This window comes from Melanostigma gelatinosum (assembly GCF_949748355.1).
Source record: "Melanostigma gelatinosum genome assembly, chromosome: 12".
NCBI lineage: Eukaryota > Metazoa > Chordata > Actinopteri > Perciformes > Zoarcidae > Melanostigma > Melanostigma gelatinosum.
Window position 1 is genome coordinate 10119032 of NC_136645.1, and position 20094 is coordinate 10139125.

The following is a 20094-nucleotide window of genomic DNA, read 5'->3' on the forward strand; positions in this document are numbered from 1 at the left end:
TTGGATTCAGTTGGGTGGACTCTTGAAATACGTTATTATTGAGAGAAGATGCAAGAGATTTTTAACTTTTCTTGGTAGCTACTGGGTAATTTACAAACAGGTGACTTAATTAAGCCTACTGATGCTTTTCAACAGGTAAGCTGTGACCATGTTATAGCAACACTGTTTAATTAATTGCTTCCTGTAAAACATGAAGCTGTTTTTACTGAACCCAAAAGGTTTTCATACATGTAAAGAATGGATGTAATATAAGATCAGGGCAAATCATGCACTGTTCTTTCATCAGGAGACCGGAAAAGCACTCGTGTTCGCGTTCTTCCGCACAGCAGCAGGTCAGCTGATTAAAACGGCACGCGGAAACTGTAAAGTCATTTGGAAAACGCCAGTAGATCTCCAAAGCAGCCGGGGCGATACGTCCACAAACACCACTATTTACTGCTGATCACAGCGTGTTTCCACTCAAACAGCGCATCTGAGAGACACAGAGACGACCGCGCTGTCATCGCCAGGAGAAAGTTATGGCACATAACGAGTCGTTGGTCGCTTTGAATGGGACTCAAGTAAGTTTACTTTGAAAAGTATTAGTGTCGGACTTTGCACAGCTCTCTGCTTTGCCCCAGTTATATTTAATCAGTGACTGTTAAAAAAAAAAAAGTGGAGTTTGCCGGTGAAAAATGCCGAAAGGGTTTCGTTTACTTCCTCGACATCACAGATGTCATGTGACACGCTGCAGCTAACGCTACGGTCGTGACTTTCAGTGTTGCAGTTCCTCCCACAACTTCACTGCTGGCAGAATAATGTCCTCAATAAGCAGCAATATCATGTCATAAAGTGTACTTAAAGCATCATCGTATGTTTTAAAGTGTTGAAGTTGTGTGCAATTCATGCAATGATCATTGGAAAGCAAATAGACAAACAATAACTATTCGCAAAATGATGAGCTGCATCATAGCATTACATGTAACTATAAGATACAGCATCTGATATCATTAGATGCTGTATCTTATCTCAATAAAAGTGGAGCATCCTGACACAATATCATTTTGCTCCGCTCATGTTAAGGGTGCTATTGTTATTGCTAATCTCACTGTTTTATTTTGTTATTCTTAAAGATTTCCTACATCGGACATGACTGCACGGACATCCCAGACTTCATTGGAGACACATTCGGCCAGTTTGCAAGAAGGCTGGATCTCAGCTTCAACCTGCTCAGGTAGATGACAGATGCAAAGGCAACAAACCTAATCACCTGGATGCACATGGTCTCTCTCGCTCTCTCTCTCTCTCTCTCTCTCACTCTCAGTCTTTTACTGGGAGACATGCATCTTTACATGAGGTGCAATTGAATGTGTGCCCTTGTTCCGTAGGTGGTCAGAGTGTCATCATGACATCAAAGAGCTGAATGAATGCTAGAGCTGGGCTGGTGACTCGCTGTTACAGGATAAAAGGCGTGATCGATAAATGTGACATGCTAATTTGGGGGCAAATGGAAGAAAAGATCCCTCTGTCAGGACATGAAGGAGCACCTCCTGGCAGCTGCTTCAGAGGCGGCTGCCATTTCAGCAGCAGGACTAGCACAGTTGATCTGGCAAGTCAAAGAAAGGAGATGATGGTTATGAGGTGCTTTTGTTTCATGACTGTCAGGCCATGAAGGCATCTCAATAGAGCTTATTTTTTGTCTCGAGGCAGTGCTGGAAATATGGAGTCCTATAGTTCACTGATTTACATTGTGTCATTTTGCAAAATCCCCCAGTTACACACAGTGTTCAGAGCAGCTGGAAAAATCAGTTTGGGGTCAATGAATGAATTAACCCACTGTTGAAGTTCCTTTGAGCAAGGCACTGTGGATGTGTGTAGCTGTGTGACTGTGAACCAGATGCTGGAAAAAAAAAACTAACATCAGTACCAGGAAAAAATATGAGCCAAGACCGACTGACTCAAATATTTACTTCATGTGTGCACACAGTTTTGCTTGTATGAGGTAAATGATGACAAGGATTGTTTTCTGCGGATTTATTTTTATGCTTTGTCGAGCAGTGTCACCTTGTTAACAATCGATCTTGTTCTTAATCGTGTGCCAACGACAACATCAACAAGCATGACCATGTGCATGGTATCACGTCATTCACTGCGTCACTTCTTGTGTGTATTTCCGGGACAAAACGTAGTTTGGAGGCATAATCATCTAATTCCTCCTGGTGAAAGATGTTGTTGTGTGTGTGACCCACCGTCCCCGGTCAGTCAGAAGTGTCCTCAAGACAGCAAGTTGTGCAGTGTGAACACTACATTAGTGTTGTCTTTAAACACTGTATAAGTGTCCCTTAGTGCTGGTATATTTATTGTATTTCCAACATTTTGGTGTGCACTATACATTCGTCAGGTGTGTGGCACCACAAACATGTGGTCAATGGTGAGCGTCTATGTTCATGAGGAACTTTTGTGATGCTGTTTGTTCATATAAGGGATGGAAGCCGTGTATTGTCGAATTCTAGAGGTGGTGTGCATGATTTTTCACTTCTATTAGTGACTTCTTCAGACGCAAACCCCGATGTTCAGAAATATGTTTCACTTTAAGCTCTGCAATTGGGAAAACAAACATTTAGTGAGTGGACTTGTACTCTAACTTGCACTAACTGGAAGACCTTTTGAGGAATCTTTACTCTGTGCACAGAATGATTGCCGTTCGATCATGGCTGCTATGTGTGTGGTTCAAAACAATTGAATAGCGAGGTAATAGATGTCTTGGCATCAAGGAAGTGATGTTTCACGTGCTGCAAACGGCTTCATGGAATCTGACTGAAACAGCCCTTATGTGTGTCTTTTCAAGGCTGGCATTATGTTCCTCGCCTTTGAACCCGTCACATTACGGACTTGATGGTACGAATCAAATATTTATGAATCGCATATTACTAATTCATTATTCATTTTCAGTTTGGCTGATCTCAGATGTCAGATATCATCACTAAACTTCAAAGGGCGGTATTGGCAGAGAAGTGGTGCAGAAGCAATGAAGTGGTGCACGAACCGTTTGGGGCTCATATCAATGGGCTATTGATTGATTTTTTTTTGCTGGTGGGCAAAATGATCTGTTACATGGCGCTTCATCTTTTTCTCCTCTACACACAGTGTGTTTAAGTGGCTCACATTGAAAACCTCGACATTGCAAGTTAACGTAGTCTCCTATTCGTAAGTACAGCGTGAACACTGTGTCTCTATAAAGTACCGGTGTACATCACTGACCTGTTAGGGTGGTTATGCAAACCTTTCCACCCTTCCACACACTCACATCACAGACTTATGTATCCAGTATTCTCTCTTAAATGTGCTCTCTGCTGCTATTGGTGTCTGTCTGTGCTCACATGACACCATTGGGGAGGTCACGGGTGGGTGGAGCTGTGAAATTCAATAAGCAGCTCAACATGTGATCAAGTTATATGCTAACTAAGGCATAGCCACCCCCTCAGTAGCTTTGATCCCTGTAAGAATGCACCTATTAGACCGAGGCCCCTGACTCGCAGCGTAATGGTGAAAAACTTTTCCTGAAAAAAAAAATAGCCCGTGAACTCTTTGTGCCGCTGCGCTTATGGAGCTCTTTGGCCAAACATTTCTATCCGGATATAGTTCATTTCATATCTTGATACCGACATATATCATGATATAGAAATGTTTTCTGGTAATTCAGTGAATAAATACTTTTTTTATACTCTTGCATGAAGTAAATACTTGACATATGAGAAGTGCTGAGTGTTTTCTCATTTAATTAAAGACTTCAGTGCAAAGTAATCCGATTTCATGAGTGAGAATGTACCTGTTATTATCTATTTAGATGTTGTAATTATGTGTCGAGATATCTCGATATATGATTTCATCACGATATGATATGATAAATTATCATATTGAATCATCGCCCAGCCCTAGTTTGGTGGTGAGGACCAAATCAAAGCCCATTATATTTAAGCTAAACATTTAAGCTTCATTGCAATATAAAGTTGTTGAGAATCACAATTTATCGTGAGCCATACATCACAATATTATATCGTGATTCACCTCATAGCTTCGACATTACGTGTCAAGATAGCGGAGACATTCGTGTATTGACACCATGACCTCGTTTCAGTGTCGGCTCAAGCTAACCAGGTGCAAACAGATGTGCGTGTTATGGCGACTCTGTGCACTGCCTTCAGCATCGTGCACTTCTCCATGCTGCTTGACTCAACTCGAGAGAGAGAGAGAGAGACATTGCCAGAGTTTGTTGTAGCTAATATGCTTATTTCTGTCAGCTCAATTGACAACGCTCATCCGGCAACCTGACAATGCGTCACAATGAGAAGAAATGTACTGGCATCACCTTTAACTGAGTCCTGCGTGTTTTTTTTTTGTGTGTGTGTGTGTGTGTGTGTTGCACATATGTTTGTGTTTGTGTGCATGCTTGTGCATGTTTGCTCACATGCAGTGTTTGTGCATCTGTCTCTGTGAGCATAACTGTGAGTGGCTGGGCAGGTAATGGCAGGGTGAAATTATGGTAGCGGGCTGTCACACCCACACCTCTCCCTCTGTGTGCTGCCGTGTCAGCCTGTCTCATCAATGTGTTGAGAAGTGTGGCTCACAGGGAGATTTCTGTCTCAGGACAGGCTTGGATAGTATTGTGTCGTCCACTTTGTTCCAGGTCAGGTGTGCACACAATGCACTGAGTGGGCATGTGCTGTCTTGACATGGTTCCTTTCTCTGACTGGGGTGCACTCTGGGTGCCTGCGTCTGTTACATGCAGTGTTGCAACCCTGGACCCATGAGGTTTGAGGAGGACACATGTCTGTGAGTCACAGGATGAATCCTAATGTTGTTCGAACAGTGACAACCGGTCTACTCAGATCTGACATGGCCCTCTTGATAAACAAATCACATTTGTGCAATGGCAGCTTTTGTGAAACCCTAAACCGAACTAGAAAGTGAAGCCTGCTCTATTTGACTGAGATCTGTTTTAGCTATTAGATCTTTCTATCACCGGTCCTCTCAACACATGTGATACCTGATTACTGCACATGTAATGTTAAATTCCATGCGAAATGTTTGAAACAACTGTCAAATATTTGCTACGGTTGATTATAATTGTAGTCATTCCAGTTGATCTCATCTGTTAAACAAATGCTATCAACAGTAGAACTTAAAATGGACACAAAAATGAGAACATCTGTACAAACTATTAAAATATAACAGTCTTGCAATAATGCCCATTGTAGGATTCAACTCTCATCATTTTGGTGGCTGTAGGTTTTGTTGGTGTTGTATTGAACTACGCTATGACAAAGGCATTTCTAATCTTCTGTTCAATGTGTACAACATTGGAGAAATACTCACTTGTGTGCACACCTGAAATGAGCCGGAGTTTGGTGAACTGGAATAGTTATTTGATCAGAAATCATTTTTGCACAATAGTGTCAAGTCCTGTGTGTGATTGAATAATCCTTAATGGTACCACAGTTTCACTAAAGGTTAAGACTCCAAAACAAAGTAGATAAGTATGCTCTGAAATTGTATTGCAACCACTGATGCATTGAGCTGAAAGTCACCAGTTAACACGGAAACCACTTAACCCGTAACACTGGTACTTGACTCTCTCCTCCATCATTGGTAGTGTTCTCCTGCAGCGGCTGACCTGTATTCTGTCTACTGTCAGACCGGACAGATTAAACACATCTTGTTGTTAACATGAATAATGTTTTTAATGGCATGCCTTAATTAGCTTGCGTACCATTCTCATGCTTTGTTTTGTTTTTTCCCCCAGTGCCACACAAGTAGAGCATTTAAATACATTCCACTATTTTAAACATCGTCAGGTTTTGGTTGATACAAAATTGGAGGAAGGCAGCGGCCTTTAATTTCTGACCATATAGATATTTAATTAATTTATACTTCGAAGAATAAGGTGTACAGATGAACTCCTGACATTAGACTTTTAAGTTGAAATTCAGCCTCTCATTAAGAAAGGCAGGTCCACGCTGCACTTTTGCATTGCAGATAGCCTAAGCTACCTGTACATGTGGTTGAACACTATGTGTACATGTGAAGTACGTGTGTGCCTGTGTCTGAGGTGGTATGTGCTCACCCAGGCTATGTTGGTGATGGCAGGCGTTTTGCATTTTAATGACAAATCAAGTATGCTAACTCGCGCTTTAAAACGAAAGTGCTCTAAATGTCGCCCGGCTGTCAAAATGAGATGTAAGTAGTCTGATGAAAAGAGAACAAAGAAGACAAAGTAGGGAGGCCTGGTACACTGAGAAATGAAATAAAACCTTGTATGGCCTGTCAGCTGTGTCGTTTTATATTCATATCTAAGGAACATTATAGTATTACTCCGCCGCTCATGCCTCACTCATCTGTCTCTCTTAATTCGTCACAGGCACCGCTCCGTCTTTCAAGTTGCTGTATGTCAACACAGGAAGGGGCCTGCTAATTGACAAATGAGTGTCACAGACATCAAGTGCTCCTTTTCTATCCAAGCTAGGTAGACTCTGGTTGTTTGATGGTGAGGGGGACAGCAGAGGCGAGGGGGGGGGGGGGCTGTTATTGGCAGAAGCCCAGTAAGAGGCATTAGACCAGTCCTAGAATGAGAAGTGACAACGGCAAGAGAGCCTGTCATTGTCTTGCTTAAGTGTTCAATCTTCAGAGATGCTGGTATGCAGATAAAGTGTCAGTTAGGAGGAGAGGAGATGAAACATTGGCAGTATGAAGTCCTCAAATCACTTAACTGGGAGCGTAAAGTGTGTGTGTGTGTGTGTGTCTGGTTATAGTGGTGGCGCACTCTGTTCTGCTGAGGAAATATATTACATATCCGATCTATCAGGCCTGTTTAGGCCCATATTCTAGGATAACCTGATCTGTGTCTCATAAATTAAGGAGGATGCAGAGCTCTCCCAGCCTGAAGATATTAAACCAGAAAGATGAGAGGGACATGGTCTGGCAGGAAATAAGTTATTCATATCAAGAACATTGATATTTTGTATTGTTTGGTATTGGGGGGGGAGAACCTTTTTAATTTTCACTGGGATGTTTTTTTAAATGATGTACTACTCCTGGGAAAGTGATGGCATGACAAAGAGCTAAAGGTGTTATGCTTGATAAATGGCTTGTCCTTTTCCTCCATATCTCCAATTTGAGGTTATATCTGAATTTTCTTTTATGCAGTTTATGCAGTTTAAACAGTTATCCAGTGCCAGCCTGAGTTACTGAATCCTTTTGTAAAGCAGCAAAGAGTAATTTGTGCGTTGTTTGTGTCATATGTGTTGGCTCAAGGACAGTCTCAATTTGACTGTTTTTAGATAGATCTGTAACACGTTGCATCATGGGCATCCCACGAATAAAAATTCAGAGAGCAATCTTCCAATCTAACTAAAAGCCAGCTAAAATCTGTCTTCTTTCTTTGGCGAAATAGACAACTTGTATTCGACTGAAAGCTCTTCCACAAATTGCAACCAAACCGCAATAATGTGGCCTTCATTACGTCCATTGTTTTGTTTTTGTGTTTTCTTTGTCCAGCAATGTATTTTCATTCTTAAGCGAAATTTGCTTCAGTAAAAATTGGCCTGTAGGGTAGAAGATGTTTACAGATGAACTGCACATTTTATCCTCCCCAATGGATCTCATTAAATGTGGTACATTTGCTCTGAAGCAAAGGAGTTCTCTTCACATCTAATGTTTTGATTTGTTCCTATACATCTGGCCTGGGAGTTAACTCGAGCTGCATTTGGACTATGAGTAACATTCCAACACATACTCTTCATTAAGTATGTGTTTGATGGACTACATCTACAGTCTGTGAAGCCATGTCAGTCTTCTCAATGGAAATTAAAGTATGAATGTAGGTTTTAAAGGGGAAAACCGCACTTTCACAAGCAGCAGTATTTACCTTGGTGTCAGTAAGAACAAAGAAAGCTCAAATAATAGGCTGAGTGGAGTAAGTAGATCACACCATCGAGGTCTTCCAGCTTTCTGCTTCCTGATGTGGTTTCACTCTTGGATAAGTCATGTCAGTGGAAATAGTTTCATACTTACTTCTGCCAGGCTTGTGTCGGGAAGTGACAAGTGTTAACATGGCAACAAACTGTCCAGTGACCTTGCGCAACAATCCCTGATGTTGCCCCCAGCATTGCAGAAGTGCGCATGTATGCAACAGTGCAATCAATTCTCCCAAGAGTTGTTGAGTGTCAAGAAACCAACAATAAAGATAAAGATTGGTAGACTCGTGTCTGTGTTTGCAGATATTTACATAACTGACCAAATGTACTGGAATAGTATGATGCAAAATCTGTTTAGGATTATCAACAATATTCTGTGAAAAGTCCAAGATCAACACTGTAAGCGTCTGTTTCTACTTTCCAACTTCCGTACCCTCGTAGGTGGCACTCTGTCCCATTGATTTTTACTGAAGATTTCATTGGTCACAAATATATAGATTCGTCAAATGTTGCATTTGTTCGGGACTACTTTCAACAGCGGATGATTACACATTTGGTGCTCTATTGAGTATCAGCAGCAGCAGGACAGTGTAGGTGGCAGTGGATCAAAATAAGCTACAGCGTCTACGTTAATCATGATGGAGGAGCATGTCACCCACTGCAACAGTGTGGCCCATTGATGTGTTTTTAATAGCTTTTGGGAAACAATGGAGGTCCACGCTACTGAGGGATAAGCTATATCAGGCTTTGGCTACACAGTGGAGCAGCTAGTCGATCAACTCCACAAGTCCTTTACCCTCCGTATAACATGTATATAAATCTTTATCTCTCTGTTAAAGCACAACAAAAGTCCACTGATGGCAGGGGAACCATCTGTTAATCACTGTCAGGAGCTGCCATCAACCTTCTAGGGCAATCCACATCCTCCTCTCTTCTTCAATATAAGGCCATCTTGTGGTTTCGGTTTCTGAATGGAATGGAACATCTTTATGTTCCTTTTGTTCACATTACATATACTGGGCAGCGATGCCATTCCTTTTATGACTGCGTCACATTTTTTATTGTATATCCCAAGACGGATGGCGTGCCACTGACACAGAGATTTACAGGCCTTCAGCTTGCAGTGGCAGAGCTTTAGAAGGGTCTGCTGACATCTAGCCAACACTTTGGAGGCGGAGAATAAAAGCTGACATTTTATTGGCTCTCAGAGAGAGAAAGAAGGGTTGAGAGGGGGGAGGAAGGGAGAGAGGAAAGAAAGGAAAAGAGATTCTGTTTCTCTACTTTATATTTTTCAGCACTGCCAGCTGTCACAGGGTCCTTGCTAAAAAGAGTGGATTTATTGGGTATTATTTAGAAACTTGTCAGTGGTAATGACTGCAGCTATGATTTCAATTATCACCCACTAAATATAGCTTAATTCACTGCCTTGCTGGCCATAATGAGCCACCCTGACATCATTTTTCAAAAATTCGATACCATGCTATTTTAATATTTTATGTTGACCACCGATTTCATTTTCCTCCCTGGTGCTTGGCATGTGGCAAGGTCCCACTCCCTCAAGTGCAGTTGGATAGCGAGAGCTATTGAGTTCAAAGCTGTCCCAGGAATATATTTTTTTTCCATTGACAGAAATCCAATTAGTTTTAGTACACAGTCTGGCTGAATAAAAAGGGTCTTAAAATCTACAATATGTTTCCTTAGCGTTTTACCAGAGTGCAAAGCCAGTGATGGATCTTTATGATTTGACCTGATGGGGCCCGAGTGGACATACTCCCTTTTCTATTCTGGCAAGTGAAAAACAAACCATCCATGTGTCTTACTCACTTTGATGGGCAGAGCAGAGTCTTTGATATTGCGTAAACATCTGTACTGTACACGCACTGGCTAAGATCTTAACTCTTGTGCATATTTAAAGACTTATTAAATACTTTACAACGGCTACACATATTCTGCCGAAACACCATGTAAATATGAGAAGGGGGGGAAAAGTCAGATCTATAATTCAGTAGTGACATGTTTAGTAAGTAGGCGATTTGAGTGTGCATTTTTAAGCAAGCATTTAAAAGGGAGATGATTAGGACTGGCACTCAGCTGTCAATAACAAGCTTGCCACTTGAAGTTGACGATGTGGGTGAATTTTGACATTGTGAAGCTGCTCCTTCTCTTCAGTCCTCCTTCTGCGGCGCTGGTTTAAAAGTATGTTATACATGGAAAGTCATTCAGGAGAGCCACCAGCGATTAGGAGCTCTCAGCATTTTCTCATAAAAAAAAGGAAAGAGGGCGCCAACTTATGTTTGAGACACAACCTGTGTCTCTTTTAGCCCATAACTCAAACACTGTTTATGTTCACCCCATCACACTTAGCCATCTCCCAGATAGATGATGTAAGCAACTGGAAGGCATGGAACATATTAGAAGAGAGCATGGAGAGGGGCAGCCATACTTCTACTTCCCTTGGCCGGGTCCCAAATGGAAAAAAAGGGGGGGGGGGGGGGGGAAGGTTTGGAGCCTGTTTTGGAAGAGGAACAAAGGAGCTTCCTTTGGTTTGGTCCAGGCAGTTTTGGTCGCTTCATGGCTTTCAATCTCTGTCTTTTCGAGAGGGCCCAGGGGTGAAAAGTGAAGACAGATACATGGGTGTTTTCATGCCAAGATTTTAGAGGATGATTGCAGTTCTTGCCATGTTTTGAATTTGAGGGGATGATTTTTTTTTAAGAGGGCTGCATGATAAATGTTGTCAGTTGATGAATAAATCCTATGTGACCATAAAATGCAGTTGGAAGCTGTTATTAGAGATAACAGCTCTTGAAGGCCTCGTGATTATTACAAAATAATTTGCTGTTACATCTGAGTGAAGACGAGGGACTAATATAATACATTTTAATCTCCATGCTTTGAGTCAGGTTTAATCATGGTTTGCCATTGTTGAAGTGATAAACTACAGTACATGCAGGCCGGCCACCTTTTTTTGCTCACTCTGCAATTTAGAAGGCCCCTAATGGCCTTTTCTGGGTGAGACCCTGTTTTTCTCGCTCACTCCTGTAGAATGCTTAACCCATCTCTGGCCATGGACAGCTGTGCCACATTCTCAGCACAGCTGTATCTCATTTCCTGTTTCCATTTAAGATAAACTCACTCACATCTTTCACAGCTTTCACTTATAAAAACCACTGACTGTCCTTCCAAGCCGCCATCCCCAAAAGCTCAATATTGGTCAGACAGGAAGATTTGTGGGAGATAACGGCCCCTGTGCTCTCACCCGGCTGCACTCTTGTTCTCCCCTTTCCTCGATTATTTTAACTTGTTTACAGTCTACGTGTGCTTGTTCCATTTGCAAAGCATGGAGAATAAGTTTAGAAAACTGTAGTTGGGAATGAGCTCAGAAATCAAGAGCAAGCTATGTTTTTTATTTATTTTTTATTTTTAAGGCTACATCTGACATCCATCAGCATGGAAATATGTTTTAATGGTCAGGCCGGCTGCAAGACATCAGTAAGCTGTTGCCTCACTTTTCCACCCAGGGACATATTGAGATAAGAAACAGTGACAGCATGTTTCATGTCCGTGCTGCTGACACGTCTGTGCTGGAAAACTACAAGGAACAACCCTTCCATTTTGGGGCCAGCAGTCTGCATAGGACAGTATTCTTATTCTGTTTTCCCTCATAAAACACTATCCATTAGGATAAATGCATCAACTGTGAGCTGCTGACTGCACCATTAGCTGACAGCATGATTATGTGAACAACAGAGCACATTGTCTTCTGATCTTCTCTGTCTGTCCAGACATTTGGTGATGTTTAAGAGTTTCTCCCCAGTGATAATGGTGAGATAGCTTTTGCACCGTGGGCACTGGTAGAGTTTCTTTATTTTCTCCCTCTGTCTGGATCTCGGGCCCCTGGGTCCTCCAAAGCTCAGAACATGTCTGTACTCAGATGTTTCAAAACACCAAACGGCAGAGGAGGAGGAGGACGAAGAAGAAGGGATAAAGGGAAAGACGAAGGGAAGTGGGAGGAGGGTAAGGAATCCTCGTAGGGATGAAGTGTACATGTACAAGCAGACCAGCCAGAGAGGCCCGACAGGGTCTGTAGACTTGTGATCTGAGGGCCGTTTGTGTGTCAGTCAGATCAAAGTCTTGTGAAGAGAAGGAGAAATCCCTTTACCTTCTCGGACTATGGCAGCCCTTACTGGTAGCTATAGGTAAAAACAAGGGATGATAACAATGAGATGCTTCAACTTTGTGATGGTTTTTAATTGTTTTTCTTTCGCTTCAAGTAAACCACACATCCGTCCTCAGACATTTGTATTCATACAGCTTTAGGCCTGTTGTTTTTGGGAGTATTAGATACATATGTACAGGCATTTCAATGTCAATAAATCGTACCACATTGATTCCAAGGCATTTGGATGCATACTAACTGTAAACAAACAAGACCATTGCCAAGGAGACTGCTGCATTTCACACAATATGGTTGCATGGCACAAATAAATATTGCTTTACTATGATAATAAAAAGAAGGCAGCTGCTGTTTTTATTGTTTGGTTGATTGTAAATTAGTAATTGTTTTGTGAAGGAAATGCATGTGAAAGGTTGCCACAATGGTGAACTTGAGGAGATTCAGTTCTTCATATGAGAGTCATTGTGTCAGCGGTTGGCCTACATTTTTAGAAACCATATCCATATCAGTGGATCGAGATATAGTATTTGTTGTCAGTCATCACATACCATGTTAATCATACCAACATACCACTTACATTGTCACAGATGTTGTTTTCTAAATAGCCTATGGATTTATGCAGCTGTAATAACACTGGAGCACTTTTTTAGCTAATATGTCAACATGGATTTGTTAAAAGGCAAATATGCATATATACCCTACTATGTTTTTTTGTTTTGAAATGGCTTTTTAAAGCCAAAACACATCTCCGTCCAGACGAGCGTTTTAGTGTTTTAGGGCTGGTATCGTCGCTGGACACGGGAATTATCGCAAAGTGCTTAAATACTAGCTTGCCTCCATCCTTTGATCACGTGATAGGGAAAAACACACGGTGACTGATGCGACTCAATCACGAAGCAAACGTGGACGTCTGCGTCGTCGTTTTCAAAGGTCTCCGTTTCTGCCCGTTCTAAAATGCAACTGTGGAGCCCTCAAAGTAAAACGGCTTCAGCGGCGTTTTCAAATGTCTGTGTTTTAGCGGTTGTAAAACGCCACAGTAGTGGGGACACTAGGCCCAAACGGAGCAAAGGTTCAGCTTTTAAAAACGAAAATGTAGCAATGTGTCTTGATTTGATGTTTTCACACATCAAAACGTTGTGGTTTTTCTTCCTGCTATAGAACATTCATTTTGTTGGCCTCTTAAGGTGAGATCAGCTCAGAATATGAAGGCAGGACTAGAAACCACAAGTGACCTGCTGATAATGCAGTTGACGAATACCAGCCCAGATTTAGTAGCAGTGTAATGTCTTTGTTCTATTTTTTCTCAGGTGATAGTTCACAGTTTTGTGATTGGAACTGCTGTATTTGTGGGGACATGGTGGCCTTGTTTGATACGTTACACATGGCCTGTTCATTTGGGTGTTTTCTTCATCAGCACTTCTTATGTCATATAGAAATGTAACTCAGATATGTTTTTCTTCTCTACATATTGTGACTTCATATTACAGATTATTGTATGAATAAAATGATTAATTCATGAATCAACAGTGTTAATACACAATCCTCTTAGAGTCTGATATTTTCCAATGGCCTAGAAACAACTGCTGGCTTTGTTTGCACTTAGATTATCCAGCCCGGTGTCCCCAAACAGTCTGCCCAGGAACAGCATGGTTGCTGTCTTTTGCAGACATTTATGGCTTTCTTGAGTGCTGCTGTATCTTTATGACCTTTTCTTGTGACTTCTGAATGGCGTGAGTTGGACCGTGTGCTCATGTCAGCTTGATCTTATCAGCCAAGCACGTCCCTGTCGATCTTAATTGGCTACTGATGAGGCCATGCGACAATTTAAGCCTTTACACCAACCCTAATGGTTTAATACTTCTCATTGACACTACGTATTCATCTTCAGCATTAACTATTATAGATGTGTAGCGCTGGCGTATAAGAAGGTGTACAGAACAGAGTTGAATATACAGAAGGCCTATAAATACACACAGATGTTCCTTTCACGCAGTGCCAGACAGTCCGTCACTCATACTCACCCCCTCATTCTGGGAACGTGTAGTGAGTGTATCCTTCCATGGGCCTGGCTGTTTGAATTAATTATTAGTTTTATAGCGAACCCCGAGGCCTTGCACAGGCAGCTAATCCCTGTAGAGGGCTAATCCGACCGCGCGTTACAGAAAATCAATGCTGGTCTTTGGTGTTGGCATGCCATCAGGGCACGGGGACACATGTCAGACAGGCCTCCTGATTTTTTCATGAGGTGTGTATTTGAAGTTGTAGAGCCAGTGGAGGATGCTCGGGGTACCCAGAATTAAAAAGAATATCCGGAAGCGAAAGAAAGGGCTTGTATGACTACATTTCTCATGGGGTGTTCTTGGTGATGCAAGTTAGTGGTTGTGCATTATTTTAACTGAAAATAGATGAGATCTTGGAGAGAACTCAGGGTGTCAAAAATGTAGTATACATTTATATTAAACATAAAGCTTAGAATTATAGTTATTCTAATAATGATCATAAAAAAAACAGAATGTTGTATTTTCTTTCAAAGCAATATATACTGTGTGTGCTCTGGTCATATCTGTGTATTAGTCTGTAATATTAGAACCATCAATGACCTTTTGGCAGACTCTCTGATGATTGATGTGTGTGATAGATGAGTGTCCTGCAGTCATCAAGGATTTGAAGGGATTTTGTTGGCAGTGACTGACTGCACATCAAGTAGTTTAAATGATGTCATGCTTGCTATTTTTACTGATTTGATGGCGGAGGATCGGTACCAGTTGAGTGTTGAGCTCTAAACATCAGGCTATGCTGTTAGCCTGATCATTTGATGAAAGGAAGGGATTGGAACAGTCATTTTGAAAATGTCAATTTGGATCTTTTTAGCAATAAATCTGTTTTTTTATGACCCAGGATAAGAACACCCTATTTTGCCTTGCCAACGATACGGACAGTGTGTGTTTTGAGATCAGTTTAATATCTTGTCAGATTCGATAGATTGTCAAAATTGAAAGCACCATCAATTTGCTTTTACTTTGTCAGGTTTTAATACCATGCAGAGAAAATATGAATATTTCTCACTCCTCAGTCTCATTTCATATTCTCAACTGTCTGTCAGTAATTGGAGAAGGGATGATCTGACCCACTCCCCTACTTTTTTTTGCACCTCTCATTCTGCCTATTAGTTTTGGATTACCAGCTTTCTCTTTCTCTCACCGAGACTGGCAGCTGAGGATAATAGCTTTCATAATGTGTGGAGTCTCATTCCAAGCTCCTCTGTGTTTCTCTTTATGAGAGAAGAAGAAATGTAGCGCCCAGTCAGTCTATTCATTTCCTCTATTGGGAGATTAATGAGAGGAACAGTGCTGTCTCAAGCCTTTTGTGACAGGCTTCAAAGTGCCTGTACGGGAGGACTCGTGTCTGTTCGTCTGTACGGTTCACACAGGCAGGTAGTCATTTGCGTTTACGCTGTGACAGTTCATTAGGGAGGCTAGCACATGATCAAAACTATATGCTCGCAACATTTCTTGCCCATTTTGTTTAACACTGATGAAGTGATCAGATACGATGCTGTGGGTGAGAGCTCATTCAGGACTTTGTAGGATTTGACTCACTCGAGGGATTTAAGTGTTTCGCTGACCTAAATCCTGAATATTGTTTGATGTGAGTTTGACTTCATGAAGGGAAACCTTTTGTGGACTGACTGAGGAAATAACGTAGATCGAACATAATGTAATGTTCTGACTCCTATCTATCACCAAGGCATTGATTACTGTCAATCTATCTAAGACTTGTCAAAGCTCCTTAACTCTTTAGATATTTAAATTATATGTTTATCAATGGATCTTATCATACAGAGACCAGAAATACTTTCACATGTAGCAGTCCCATCATACCCAGAAATGTGGAATAAATTGATTGTTTATTTGTAAAATTCATATTCTCCACATCTATCCTATAAGACTAACATAGGGGCTATGAGGCTGTATAAATCCTGGAAAAAAATGTGAATGGAGTGATGATGAATAATGCAAGCTCAGCAGGTCCTGTATGTACTGTATGTATCATGAAGCCCTCCTATAAATTCAACATATGAAATCCTGAAATTGAAAATAATTCCTCTACAACTCCATGCAGTCCATTAAATACCAGTAAAAACTCTCTCGGGACTCGAATAATTTCTTCTGATCATATGACTGAGACGGCAAACAAAGTCAAACAATCTTCATAACTGTCATAGCTCTTCCCTTGAGATTTCCCTTCACTGTTCGGTTGACTCTGTGCATGCAGCTTCTACACTCGCTTACATCTTAAAGCAACACTGAACATGTAGGCTAATCATTCTGCCCATAGTTTACTATTTTTAGTCCATGATGAATTGCTACAAAAACACTTAAATATTTATTGCATGTGGCTAGTTTTGCTAACTGTCGTTCTTTAGTCCATTACTGCGATCAAGTAAATCCTTTTATTTAACATCAGATGACTTTAGAAAGCTCACAGTAAAGTAGTGCATGTAAATGTAGCACAAACTGTCACTCATTGCTCTCTCATTGTTCTGGAGGCTTGCCTAGAATGCATTTTCCAAGTACAATTTCCCATCTTTTATAATTTAACTGATTGTTCCTGGCATATGCTCATGAGAAATAAACAAAAAAAAGTGTGAAAAACCGTGACAGATGTAATGAATTACTCAAAATAAAATAGTTTTGAATTTGTTGTTTTTGTTTTATGACTACACAAACTCTTAAGAAACTTTTCCTTTTCCTGCTGTACACACAGGCGGCAGAGAGGTACATTTGCTTTACATGGCTTTCGAGGTTTTGAGAGAGAGGAGACATTTCTTTTGCTTTATGTCTCTCTTTGCCAGCTTGGCAGCAACACTAGCATTTAAATGCCCATTAACAACCTTTTAACTGTCAAGATCATTTGAAATATGGATATTTGCTTTCCTCACTGCTTCAGAGCCACCAAAATTACTTTTAATAGCACAAGTGTTGGTATTAAAATGTTCCCTCGTGAAGCCGCATGTCATTCTATCGCAAAGGAGTTTGCCAATGATGTCTGATTAGGACTGCAAGGGGAGATTAATAGATGTTTCTTCCCCTTATTTGTTATCACTCTTTCAGAGCATTGACTGACTACAGCATGTGATAAATAGAGGGGAGCCTCTGCATTTCCTGAGTGTGACACTATCTATCTACCCGTCAGGCCAGCTCCGTGTTGATGCGATGTCTCCGCTGACAGCACATCCAAAGTCAGCAGCCTAGTCCTGTGCAATTTCAACCGCATAGGGGAAGGTGTTTGGGATCTGCATTTTAATCCTGGCCTGTTTAATGTGTGCCCCCTGACAATCTGGGCCAGACATCATTTTAATGGTATGTACAGTGATAAAGCCAATAAAATGTCAGAATGATTGATAATCTGAGCATTATAGCAATATGAATTTCTAGTTCTCCTCTGCGCTCCAATGATGGTTTCCAAATTGAATTCTTTGTGTGCGTGCGTGTGTATGCATGCACACTCGCATGGCAGGCATGTATGCGCCTTTGCTCAACCTTAGGTCAGAACAAAACAGAAGAAATCTTGTTAGTTTCAAGTGAATCAGTTTTTAGTGCTTATGCAATACATTACTTCCAAAACAACAAACCATATCGGCTGAATAGATTATCTCGACGTTTTTGGTCTGCTTACTGTATTTGTCTGGGAAATATGGATTGTAGTGGGAACAATTACAAAGGAGATTACCATATTTCTTCTGTTAAATAAATTATATGAAATCTTGCTTTCCTCTGGGTGTCAGAAGCTGTGAATGTATGAGCCAGGCCTCTGAGGCCGGTGTGTGTTTCATATCAATGCTGGCTTATTTTCGTCTACCGGGGGACGGATGGGCGGTGGATGCCGTTCATATCTCTTGACTCATGAACTCGTTCAAACCCAGGTGGACATTGACATACCACAGATGCTGGTGAAGCAATCAAATGTTACTGTTGCATTTCGTCATGACGCCTTAGTTTTGATTGTTATAAATATGACATCCCTGTGTTGTGGAATTTGTATTTTACCAGTAAATTTCCCATTGGTGCTATTTTCATCCATTCAAACTTTAACCTGGCTATTTATTAAGGGCTGCTTTTTAAAGCTGTAGGCTCACCTCGGGTCTTATGGATGAGATCAAATAGCTGTGGTTCATTGATTTATTGCTTGCTATTTGCAAACCAATAGCAATTGGTACGAGATTGACAACACATGTAGGCCTGTAGTGCAGTCAGTGTCTCTGTGGACCTATGAAACTACTCCTTTTATCTTCAGCAAAGTCAGAACAGTCCTGCCTCTGACTGGCAGTCATAGAAAGCTCTTTGTTTTATGTAAATGGTGATTGATGGCATGTCTGGCACAGCCTGCAGTTTTTGACAAAAAGTATTGATGGCTGCTCTCAGTAAAGTGTTAGTCCAGGTGACAGAGCAATCAATTTTAAGATGAATGAGAGAGAGAGAGCGAGCAAGAGAGGCAGAGAGATAGACAGGAAAGTCATCCGCACTTTCAGGAAAGAGTTACACGTTTGTAACCCCAGCTCCATGATCACAGGCTTTCAAGTGGAATAAACAGACACCTACTGTCCCTCTAAAGTTGTTGTGGGTCATGTGACTATTTTAACACCGATTCCAAGCCCGACAGTGCTGTACGTGAACAAAAACCATTGACCTTTCAGTTGGCCATTTTAACAATATGTACCTAGTATGCGTTCTCATCTCCTGCCACTTCCCTCAGACATCCCCTGAGGACACAACAATTTTGCTTTCTAATAGTTTGACTGTGGAATTCTATGTGTTCATCACAACAGAGAGTATGTTCTTGTTCAGTAGATGATCTGAATAGAAGTTGAGGTAAATGGAATGTACGTATAGTGAACAAATTGGGGACAAAGATAATTGCAGGTTTGCAGTCAAATTGTCCCAGTGGCTAACCATGGTACTGCAATACAATATTCTAAAAGCACAGTTCTAAAAATATGTTTCAATCAAGCTTTAGTCTTCCTGCATTTTGTTGGGAAAACAATGTATTCTATCCATTCATCATTTCCAAGAGATGCAGCCATACCGCCCAGGTGTAGGTTGATTTGAATGTATTTTTGCCGACTAAAATACAGATTAACACAGTTTCTTGCACTTCCCTAGAATACCAATACGTGTGCTTTATGTTTATCACTAAAATAGGCCCCCCCACAAATGAGTATATCCATGAATGTAACCAGTAATTGAAAAAGCTGTCATGCCATGTCAAAATGTACCTGTCTGTCAGTTAAGGCTAGTTTAGTGCCTGTGGGACTTGCAGCATTTACAGCCACTGGATTTGTTTGAGTTGGATAATGGGTCCATGATCCACGGGGGCAACTCCATCCCCTGTGCTCCATCTCCTGTCTGACTTTGGGATGATGAATGTGAATTACGTTTGCTCTACATGCTTTTATACTCCACAGTAATTCAATTTCCCTAATGGAGGCACTATCATGAGAAGTTTTGGATCGATGTAGGGAGGAATGTTCTAAGGAGTTTAGGGATAGCAGACCAGTCTGACGAAAACAACAAGTCTGCATATGTTGAAGAAAATCCTCAACAAAAAGTACTCCAAAAATTCACCGGGTGCTGATGTGTGTCTGACAGAACCAGATTTAAGAGATGCTTCAAGGGGACCTTAACCCATGAAATCACGCTGCCCTGCATCCAGAGCTCCACCCTCTCTAACTGCTGTATAAATAGATCCTCATGACAGGGTAATTCATCTCTGGCCATGAAAACATCAGCTTTAAAAGACAGCTCGCTGAGACCCTGCGCTTGTTAGGGGCCAGATCAGCAGCCCAGATGCCTGGGATGTAAACTCATGAAGAGAAGATTAATTTATCTGTCATCCCTGACTTTGACAGTTGTTGTAAATTTGACTCTGGCCTCTGCACACGGAAGGGAAGGGAGGGGTGCAGGGGGG

At 41.3% G+C, this 20094-nt stretch overlaps 1 protein-coding gene across 1 annotated transcript in view; it reads left to right on the plus strand.

Moving 5' to 3' along the window:
* Positions 1-359: 359 nt before the first annotated feature.
* lrmda (leucine rich melanocyte differentiation associated) overlaps positions 360-20094 on the plus strand; it is a 187712-nt gene continuing 167977 nt past the window's right edge. Inside the window, exons 1-2 of the mRNA XM_079280665.1 lie at positions 360-560; positions 1113-1213. Coding sequence (XP_079136791.1) covers positions 519-560; positions 1113-1213 — 143 coding nt within the window. The 5' untranslated portion in view covers positions 360-518. The remainder of the gene's footprint in view (positions 561-1112; positions 1214-20094) is intronic.